Genomic DNA, 11,333 nt, shown 5'->3' with positions numbered 1-11,333 from the left:
ATAGGTACAGAAATGTCCTTATCTTGTTCCTCTATTTTTGAGAGTGTACCATCACCATCTTGACAGGGGCATGCGCGTCGTCTCGCTCGAAAAATACAAATATGGGCAAAGAGGTGGAGCTGAGAGGGGGGCTGTTTGACATGTTTATTTCTGCTGTAAACATGTTTATTCCTGCTGTAAACGTGTTTATTCCCGCTGTAAACGTGTTTATTCCCGCTGTAAACGTGTTTATTCCCGCTGTAAACGTGTTTATTCCCGCTGTAAACGTGTTTATTCCCGCTGTAAACGTGTTTATTCCTGCTGTAAACATGTTTATTCCTGCTGTAAACATGTTTATTCCTGCTGTAAACGTGTTTATTCCTGCTGTAAACGTGTTTATTCCTGCTGTAAACGTGTTTATTCCTGCTGTAAACGTGTTTATTCCTGCTGTAAACGTGTTTATTCCTGCTGTAAACGTGTTTATTCCTGCTGTAAACATGTTTATTCCTGCTGTAAACGTGTTTATTCCTGCTGTAAACGTGTTTATTCCTGCTGTAAACGTGTTTATTCCTGCTGTAAACATGTTTATTCCTGCTGTAAACGTGTTTATTCCTGCTGTAAACGTGTTTATTCCTGCTGTAAACATGTTTATTCCTGCTGTAAACGTGTTTATTCCTGCTGTAAACATGTTTATTCCTGCTGTAAACGTGTTTATTCCTGCTGTAAACATGTTTATTCCTGCTGTAAACATGTTTATTCCTGCTGTGAAGTTGGTCTTTTTAACATGGGAGTCTATGGGGATTCACTCTGTTTTGCAGCCCCTAGTGGATGAAGGGGGAACTGCAGTTTTATGCACTTCTGCATCGGCTTCACTTTTAACCGCCGGAGGTTCCGCCCATCTTTCATTTCTGGTCTATGGTGAGAGCTGGTCTTAGCATTAGCGACAAATGGGAGAGCCCGTGGTGACAGCGGGGACGAGGTGCTCCTGCCGGTCGGGGCTGTTCTCCTGGTGGCTTTAGGGTTAGGTCCTGTGGGTCCCCTGGTCTGCCTCTGATCTTCATGTCATCATGCTTTCCTCGGAGTGTTCTGATGTTGTTGTTGTGATCAACATGTTTTCCTTTTTTTGTCTTTGTTGTTTAAGTTTCCATGGTAACTGTTGGTTTTGTCTTCTTGGAGATGGTGCAGGTGGAGCCGTCTCGCCCCCTCCCGGCCTGATATCCATAAAGCAGCCGGACCACCGTGCTGCTCATGCCATGTTGAACAGGAACAGCAAACTGCTGGAAAAGTCACATTTGGAGGAGATTTTACTGGTTTCACTGGGAACAGGTCGGTCACATGATTTGGTAGAAAAGCAACGTTTCAGAGTCTCTCAGATGGAAATATGGACAAAGATCCACCAATCTGAGACTCACTGGATCTAAACATTCAGAAGATCCAGCATCTACAGATTCACAGAGTCAGAAGGAATCTCTGTATGCTGGTGATCCAGAAACACGCCGTCTTTTCTGGACCAAAGCTTGTTTTAAATGTTCTGAAACCTGAGTGAAGATGTGGAATTGCTTGTGGACAGCATGGACGGCGTGTCCTGCAGACTACAGACCCGTCCAGACAACGTCTTGCAGATTTCAGCAGGACCATGCTGAACCACATCCTGCTTCACCACAGCAGCATGGTGGATCAGGAGAATCCGGCTGCTGGACCACCGTCCATGTTGTCTGCCTCCTAATGTGTCCTGATGGGATTCTGGTTCTGTCTGGATTTCCAGTCAGGTTGTGGGAACCAGTTTGGAACCAGTTGGAACCAGTTGGAACCAGTCTGTCCTTGCTGACAGGAACAGCAGGATGATGATGATGATGATGATGTAGAGCGCGGTGCTTCCTCACGTCTCCATTCCCTCCAGCACCCTCCTGCCTTTAGAGACCTGACTACACCTGATCCAGGTTCCAGCGGTCCTGCAGACTCTGCCAGTTTCTGTTGACCTCCTACTGGGAACGTGTCCTGGTGGGATTCTGGTTGTTTCTTCTGGTGGGATTCTGGTTGTTTCCTCTGGTGGGATTCTGGTTGTTTCCTCTGGTGGGATTCTGGTTGTTTCCTCTGGTGGGATTCTGGTTGTGTTTCCTCTGGTGGGATTCTGGTTGTGTTTCCTCTGGTGGGATTCTGGTTGTGTTTCCTCTGGTGGGATTCTGGTTGTGTTTCCTCTGGTGGGATTCTGGTTGTTTCCTCTGGTGGGATTCTGGTTGTGTTTCCTCTGGTGGGATTCTGGTTGTGTTTCCTCTGGTGGGATTCTGGTTGTGTTTCCTCTGGTGGGATTCTGGTTGTGTTTCCTCTGGTGGGATTCTGGTTGTCTTTCCTCTGGTGGGATTCTGGTTGTCTTTCCTCTGGTGGGATTCTGGTTGTCTTTCCTCTGGTGGGATTCTGGTTGTGTTTCCTCTGGTGGGATTCTGGTTGTTTCCTCTGGTGGGATTCTGGTTGTGTTTCCTCTGGTGGGATTCTGGTTGTTTCCTCTGGTGGGATTCTGGTTGTGTTTCCTCTGGTGGGATTCTGGTTGTTTCCTCTGGTGGGATTCTGGTTGTCTTTCCTCTGGTGGGATTCTGGTTGTGTTTCCTCTGGTGGGATTCTGGTTGTTTCCTCTGGTGGGATTCTGGTTGTTTCCTCTGGTGGGATTCTGGTTGTGTTTCCTCTGGTGGGATTCTGGTTGTTTCCTCTGGTGGGATTCTGGTTGTGTTTCCTCTGGTGGGATTCTGGTTGTTTCCTCTGGTGGGATTCTGGTTGTTTCCTCTGGTGGGATTCTGGTTGTGTTTCCTCTGGTGGGATTCTGGTTGTGTTTCCTCTGGTGGGATTCTGGTTGTGTTTCCTCTGGTGGGATTCTGGTTGTGTTTCCTCTGGTGGGATTCTGGTTGTGTTTCCTCTGGTGGGATTCTGGTTGTGTTTCCTCTGGTGGGATTCTGGTTGTGTTTCCTCTGGTGGGATTCTGGTTGTGTTTCCTCTGGTGGGATTCTGGTTGTGTTTCCTCTGGTGGGATTCTGGTTGTTTCCTCTGGTGGGATTCTGGTTGTTTCCTCTGGTGGGATTCTGGTTGTTTCCTCTGGTGGGATTCTGGTTGTGTTTCCTCTGGTGGGATTCTGGTTGTTTCCTCTGGTGGGATTCTGGTTGTGTTTCCTCTGGTGGGATTCTGGTTGTTTCCTCTGGTGGGATTCTGGTTGTTTCCTCTGGTGGGATTCTGGTTGTTTCCTCTGGTGGGATTCTGGTTGTTTCCTCTGGTGGGATTCTGGTTGTTTCCTCTGGTGGGATTCTGGTTGTGTTTCCTCTGGTGGGATTCTGGTTGTGTTTCCTCTGGTGGGATTCTGGTTGTGTTTCCTCTGGTGGGATTCTGGTTGTGTTTCCTCTGGTGGGATTCTGGTTGTGTTTCCTCTGGTGGGATTCTGGTTGTGTTTCCTCTGGTGGGATTCTGGTTGTGTTTCCTCTGGTGGGATTCTGGTTGTGTTTCCTCTGGTGGGATTCTGGTTGTGTTTCCTCTGGTGGGATTCTGGTTGTGTTTCCTCTGGTGGGATTCTGGTTGTGTTTCCTCTGGTGGGATTCTGGTTGTTTCCTCTGGTGGGATTCTGGTTGTGTTTCCTCTGGTGGGATTCTGGTTGTTTCCTCTGGTGGGATTCTGGTTGTTTCCTCTGGTGGGATTCTGGTTGTTTCCTCTGGTGGGATTCTGGTTGTGTTTCCTCTGGTGGGATTCTGGTTGTTTCCTCTGGTGGGATTCTGGTTGTGTTTCCTCTGGTGGGATTCTGGTTGTGTTTCCTCTGGTGGGATTCTGGTTGTGTTTCCTCTGGTGGGATTCTGGTTGTGTTTCCTCTGGTGGGATTCTGGTTGTGTTTCCTCTGGTGGGATTCTGGTTGTTTCCTCTGGTGGGATTCTGGTTGTGTTTCCTCTGGTGGGATTCTGGTTGTTTCCTCTGGTGGGATTCTGGTTGTTTCCTCTGGTGGGATTCTGGTTGTGTTTCCTCTGGTGGGATTCTGGTTGTGTTTCCTCTGGTGGGATTCTGGTTGTTTCCTCTGGTGGGATTCTGGTTGTTTCCTCTGGTGGGATTCTGGTTGTTTCCTCTGGTGGGATTCTGGTTGTTTCCTCTGGTGGGATTCTGGTTGTTTCCTCTGGTGGGATTCTGGTTGTGTTTCCTCTGGTGGGATTCTGGTTGTGTTTCCTCTGGTGGGATTCTGGTTGTGTTTCCTCTGGTGGGATTCTGGTTGTTTCCTCTGGTGGGATTCTGGTTGTGTTTCCTCTGGTGGGATTCTGGTTGTTTCCTCTGGTGGGATTCTGGTTGTTTCCTCTGGTGGGATTCTGGTTGTTTCCTCTGGTGGGATTCTGGTTGTGTTTCCTCTGGTGGGATTCTGGTTGTTTCCTCTGGTGGGATTCTGGTTGTGTTTCCTCTGGTGGGATTCTGGTTGTTTCCTCTGGTGGGATTCTGGTTGTTTCCTCTGGTGGGACTGGTGCTGAACATGTTTGTGTTTCTCTGTCGTGGGGCTGAAAGTATCGCCTGTCAGTCTATTGTTTCAGGAAGTTTCATTTCCCGTCAGGAACAAAGGCTTTAATTAGCCGGATCCCCGGGGAATTCTCCTCCCACTGCCAACACATTAACCTGCCGACCCCGCCGCCGAGTTAGGAAGTTATTACAGCTCATCCCCAATGTCTGGACAGGCAACCCGTCACCATGGCAACCGGAGAGGCTGGACCAGCCCGAGTCCTGGGGAAGGAGGCCGGCTTCAGTCAGGAGGAGGATCAAGATGTGAGCGATGGTGCTTTCCTTGCTTTCTCGGCTTGTTTTGTTTCGCTGAGATGGAAACTGGGCGTCTTGAGACAGGAAGTCACAGAGCTGCAGACAGGAAATGGTAAACCCTGCCCATCCCACACAGAAACACGCTGGAAGCCCAGCAGGACAATCCCACCCCACAGCCTTGTCCTGACGACCTGGACCGGGCCAAACTTAGACGAAAGCGAGACATCTGAACGCATCGTGACAACGTGGGGTTGCGGCGTCCGTCCGGCTTCAGGAGGAGCCTCGGTGAGAAGGTCAGACTACAAACTACCCGTCAGATCATCTCCCAAACAAAGAGTCACTTTTCCCTCCAGTTCCTCAGATAAACTAATCAAACTCCTGCAATTCACGATGATTTGAATCATTTTAACTCTTTACACTCCAGTTTAATGACATGATGTCACAACACTGGCTTTCCCCATCAATGGATTTTATTTTACCATCAGTCTTAATTTAGTCTATAAAAACTCCTAAAATGTTATTTTAACAACAGGAAAATATTAATCTGTGAGGCTTTTATAGCAGTTTATTAGAGGACTTTTTTGTCCATTAATTGATTGATTCCATTATTTCGAACAGTAATTAGTTTACAGCTAAAAACATCGATACAAGCCGACAAAGCAAACAAAACTAAGCGGTCTCACATGTGACGCAAAATAAAAGTCAACAAAGGAGCGATCTACATGTTCGCAAAGGAGAAGAAAGTGTAAAACTTGTTAAATCCACTTTTTCTAAATGTCAATGCTCACATACACAACATAAACAACACAAACTACACAAACTACACAAACCCTCAGACCAGATATAAGTACATGAGCAGCTACAGACGGCCGCGATGGCGTGGAGGTGAGGACGCAGGAGACGGGAGCCAGAGAATCAACATGTATTTAATTTAAGATCACTGAACTGAAGCTAACACAAGCTAACACATAAGCTAACACAATAGCTAACACATAAGTTAACACAAGCTAACACACAAGCTAACACATAAGCTAACACAATAGCTAACACAAGCTAACACACAAGCTAACACATAGGTTAACACAAGCTAACACATAAGTTAACACAAGCTAACACAAGCTAACACATAAGTTAACACAAGCTAACACAAAGGACCAGTAATTTGAACAGAAGAAGGGGTATGGATGCAGGAAACACAACAAGACACAGGTGTGGTGATGAACTAACGAGACCAGGTGACGCTAACGGGAACAAAGGCTACAGGAAATGAAAAACTACAAAAGAAAACAGGAATCTGGAAGAACAAGACATGACAACAGACATCAAATCCAGCATGTCAGCCTGACCACCTGTATGTTAATAGGAACACATAGGCAACACACACACACACACACCACGCTACACTATCCAAGATCACGCAATCCAAAACATAACTAACACCAACACTCCATCAAATGTGCCACAATCCCCCAGTGTCTAAATACCACACCAGTACAAACAGATGCGTGTGCGCCCTGCAGATGTCATACGTCACATTAATATGTACAACATATCTATCATAATACTACGACCACGTATATGAAGGCGACTCAGTCCGATACCTGATGAATACACTAATCTTAAATAGGAAGATGTTTGGACATTTCCACATGGTCTGTTCCACAAATTATTCTGCTAAATCCTTTTTTAGTTGTTAAATATTGCTTTATTTTAAATTCCCACCTGTCTCTGACGTTACACCCCCCCACTTCTTTTCACGAACATCGACTGCAGGTCAAAAGGCAGTAAGTTGTTCTTGACTTTATATAAAAATGATCCATTAAAACCTATAATTTCATATAATTTAATTATTTTCTACTTAATAAAGGAGTGTATATGTGTGTTTAAGATAACCTGCTTTATGGAAACTGGAACTGCTCCAGCGTCACCCCAGACATCTATACAGTAGGTTAAATATGTTGGCCGATTATGTGGATGCTTTGTGCTTTAGCCGTTATCAATATGCTTCTTCATAGCTTGTTGCAGGTGTATTTCATATGAATTATCCAACTAAATTTCTCATCAGTTATTACCCCTAAACATTTTATGTCTATGTGAACACCCTATATCTGTATCTGTACACTTTGGTTTATTTTACTGTTACTGAATATCATAAATTTTGTCTTCCTTGAATTCTATAATAACTCATTTTTGTCAGACCAATATCTAATTTTTCTGAGTTCTGTGTTGACCATTTCCATAAATTCCTTCTGGTTATCACCGTTGCTAATTATATTTGTGTTGTCAGCAAACAAGATTAACTTAAGATATTTTACATATGTCATTACTATAAATTATAAATCATTTTGGCCCTAAAACTGACCCTTGTGGGACACCATGTCCAATGTCCAAACAACATGACTGATATCCACCCAGTTCCACTGATAGCTTCCTTTTGGTCGGACAATTCTTCACTCGCTCCAGCGCCAATCCCCAAGTACCATATTTCTCCAATTTATCAATCAATATTTCATGGTTCATTGTATCATGGTTTATTTATCTAATGACCTAAAATAAAAATTAAACATATATGTTGGAAAAATGGAAAATTAGTAAATTTTACACCATAAAAATTGCATTAAATTAATTTGAATTTCTAATTTATAGTATTTTTAAGACAAGCCTTTAAAGTTGCAGCGACAAATCAAAACAGATCAATAACAAGAAAAAATATGAAAAACTGATTTTATTGGCCTCTAATGACTTCACTAGTTGCTATTGAAATCTCCTTATTTTTCATTCACTTGAATAAACTTTTTGTGATATTCTGTCAGAACAAAGCATCTGAGCCCAAGAGATCCACTCACACATAAAAACAAGAAGCTTGGCCTCTGACAGCCACCGTACTTTCACAGCAGTGTCATACCAATCGTTACCACAAGATGGCAGTAATTCTACAGCCCTTTAAATAAAGCAGTTAAATGTGTCATTAGTCTGGTGTTTAAAGGGTTAAACTGCTGGAATATTTTTATTTTCAGTATTTTTTCATCATGACTGAAGATAAAAAATGAAAAAACCTTAATCTGATGTTGTTTTAGCAGTGTTTAAGCACGTTATTGACCAGAGGAATCAGTGATCCGTAAAGATGATTATTAGTAGAAGAAACTGGGTCTTTACGAGCTCCTTCAGCTGCTGCACCGTCGTCATCGTTCCTCCATGAACTGATTCTGTTCAGACAAATCAGCATCAAATCGAACCTGAGGGTTTTTCTGTCCCCATAGCTCGTCTCCTCAGGCAGCTGCCCGAACTCACCGATACGACTTCTTCATGGCTCCTGGACATGGTCATTTATTCCTAAAGAGCTGAGTTCTGATGTAGACCTGCAACTGATCCGGATCACATGTAGACCTGCAACTGATCCGGATCACATGTAGACCTGCAACTGATCCGGATCACATGTAGACCAGCAACTGATCCGGATCACATGTAGACCTGCAACTGATCCGGATCACATGTAGACCTGCAACTGATCCGGATCACATGTAGACCTGCAACTGATCCGGATCACATGTAGACCAGCAACTGATCCGGATCACATGTAGACCTGCAACTGATCCGGATCACATGTAGACCTGCAACTGATCCGGATCACATGTAGACCTGATGTAGACCTGCAACTGATCCGGATCACATGTAGACCTGCAACTGATCCGGATCACATGTAGACCTGATGTAGACCTGCAACTGATCCGGATCACATGTAGACCTGCATCTGATCCGAATTACATGTAGACCTGCAACTGATCCGGATCACATGTAGACCTGCAACTGATCCGGATCACATGTAGACCTGATGTAGACCTGCAACTGATCCGGATCACATGTAGACCTGCAACTGATCCGGATCCCATTTAGACCTGCAACTGATCCGGATCACATGTAGACCTGCAACTGATCCGGATCACATGTAGACCTGCAACTGATCCGGATCACATGTAGACCTGATGTAGACCTGCAACTGATCCGGATCACATGTAGACCTGCAACTGATCCGGATCACATGTAGACCTGCAACTGATCCGAATTACATGTAGACCTGATGTAGACCTGCAACTGATCCGGATCACATGTAGACCTGCAACTGATCCGGATCACATGTAGACCTGCAACTGATCCGGATCACATGTAGACCTGCAACTGATCCGGATCACATGTAGACCCGATGTAGACCTGATGCATCTCTCAGGTCCTGGTTTAGGTCTGGTTTTCAGATGACACTAAAGAAACTGGAACAAAGATCCAGTTGAAACTGGTTCTTTGTTAAGTTGTCACCAGTTAGGAAGAGAGTTCAGAGTGCAGATCAGGTCCGGTACCAGGACTAGACCGGAACAGGTCTTGTACCAGGACTGGAACAGGTCCGGTACCAGGACTGAAAACCTGTAAAGACCTTAAGGAAGATGGAGAACTGGTTCAGACAGTTCAGGAGATTATAACATAGTCATACATGAAGACTTGGGGACTGGATCCGGATTGTTATTCAAGTCTGTGGCTCAGGACTCTGGACCAGGACTCTGATCAGAACCACATGGACCCTTCTAATTCCCAACATGCATGTGGAACATCAACAGCTTCCAGTTCTGAGCCTGGATGGATGAAAACAACCCTATGCTAGTTAGCATTAGCAGCAGCTAGCCGTTAGCTGCTGGTTGCTTAGAAACGATCAGAAAGTATTTACCTGAAACTGATTCCAGAACCACAATCTGGAATCCAGTTAGAAACGTGTTCCTGCAGAGACCTGAATGACAGCAGACAGGTCCGGACCAACCCGTCAGGATCGCAGGTCTTACACCTGCATCGCCTGCCACCCTGAGGCATCAGGTCCTGGATCTGGACCTCCTATCTTCCAGAAGCACGCCAACCATAGACTGTATATAAAAAAATGGACGGAGCCTCCGTGACGTCACCCGTAGGTTTCTGAAGAGCTGAATTGAAGCTCGGTGGGCGGTTCCTACCATCACCATCTTGGCAGCATCATGCTCGTCGTCTCACCCGGAAAATACAAATATGGGCAAAGAGGTGGAGCTGAGAGGGTCATGGTAGATGATTGAAAAAAGCTAACCGAGCTAACTCCTAGATAACGGGAGATAACAGAAGCTAACCAGCTAACAGAGGTAAGCGGGCTAAAGCTAAGTCACGTTGTTAACCGGCTAAAAACCGCGGTTGTTCTACGTTCTGACTTGAAGCGGGAGATCGGGTACCTGTCAATCAAAAGGACACGTCCCTAAATATGCACTTCGAGATTAAATTACTTTTAAACGGGCGAGTTAGAAAAAAAATCCCTCCCCCCACAGTTGTCATGAAGGTAAACCTGACCTATTAAACTGAAAATGGATTTTTGAACCAAGCTGTAAACATGTTTATTCCTGCTGTGAAGTTGGTCTTTTTTATGGGGATTTGCTCTGTTTTGCAGCCCCTAGTGGATGAAGGGGGAACTGCAGTTTTATGCACTTCTGCATAAGCTTCACTTTTAACCGCTGGAGGCTGCCGCTTGATGCCAACCCAGCGGCCATGTTGGACTTTACTGCCAAGTCAAGCTCTCCGATTGGTGGAAAGTCTGACAGGAAGTGACCTCATGATGGTTTCATTGGTCTCCCAGTGACCCGGTAAGGGAGGTGGTCCTTTTGCTCCACCCCCCTGCTGCTGACGGGGGAAGTGGACTTCAGGGGGTCTGAAGGAGGTTTCAGGGTTAATGATCATTAATCAATATGATCAAAGATCTTCTTGTCTCTGAACCTCAGACCTGAAACCAGTCCGACCTGTTGCTCCACCGGCTCATGTAAACACACACCTGGTTTCCGAACCAGGACCAGGAGGACCAGATCGGTGTGGTCCAGGGTCCATCTCAGGTCTGCATCATCAGAGGTCAGACTGGGGGAGGAGCAGGTCTGGTTCTGCTTCTTCTTCTGTGGTGTTCCACATGGAACTGATCAGCTGATTATGTTTCCAATCACAGCTGCTAATCAGCGTGTGACGTCAGCAGGAGGTGAGCCTGACGTCAGGCCCGGACTCCTCCACAGAGCTGCTGATTGACAGCTGATCAGCATCAACAACACGTCGTGCACGCGAGGCACAGCGACGCGCGTGAGCTGCCACTCTCGTGCGCGTTGTGAGCACATGTATGTGTGAGTGTGAGCGTGCGCGTGTGTACTCACGGTGTTCCGGAGGTCCTGCAGCGCTACGCTCATCCTGGAGCTCCGAGCCCGAAAACAGAGCGCTACCGTCGGCCGCTCCGCCGGCGCATCCTCCCGGCTGTCCGTCCGTCCGAGCTCCGGGGTGTCCGCCCGTCTGTCGGGTGCGTGTGCGCGCGGCTGCAGCAGCGGCAGGATCAGGACGGTTTTCTGTTTTCTCCGCTTCTCTCTCTCTCTCTCTCTCTTTCTCTGTCTCTCTCTCTCTCTCTCTCTGTCCTCAGACCCCGCCCAACATCCAACCAGCCGCTTCCTCTCATAAACAAACACACCCCGAGACACACAGAGTGACGTCATTCCCACGATTCTACGTAACCTCCTCCAATCCCATCTATCTATCTATCTATCTATCTATCTATCTATCTATCT

The 11,333-nt window shown here is 46.1% G+C and overlaps 1 protein-coding gene across 2 annotated transcripts in view; it reads right to left on the bottom strand.

Moving 5' to 3' along the window:
* ece2b (endothelin converting enzyme 2b) overlaps positions 1–11,122 on the bottom strand; it is a 44,492-nt gene extending 33,370 nt beyond the window's left edge. The window contains exon 1 of one of the 2 annotated variants that reach the window (XM_079246745.1): positions 10,932–11,122. In XM_079246745.1, coding sequence (XP_079102871.1) covers positions 10,932–10,964 — 33 coding nt within the window. In that variant the 5' untranslated portion in view covers positions 10,965–11,122. The remainder of the gene's footprint in view (positions 1–10,931) is intronic. The other variant, XM_079246746.1, reaches the window with a different exon arrangement.
* Positions 11,123–11,333: the final 211 nt, after the last annotated feature.

Source organism: Telmatherina bonti (assembly GCF_933228915.1).
Source record: "Telmatherina bonti genome assembly, chromosome: 9".
Classification (NCBI taxonomy): domain Eukaryota; kingdom Metazoa; phylum Chordata; class Actinopteri; order Atheriniformes; family Telmatherinidae; genus Telmatherina; species Telmatherina bonti.
The sequence above is the reverse complement of the archived record's forward strand: the minus strand, read 5'-3'. Positions and strand labels throughout refer to the sequence as shown.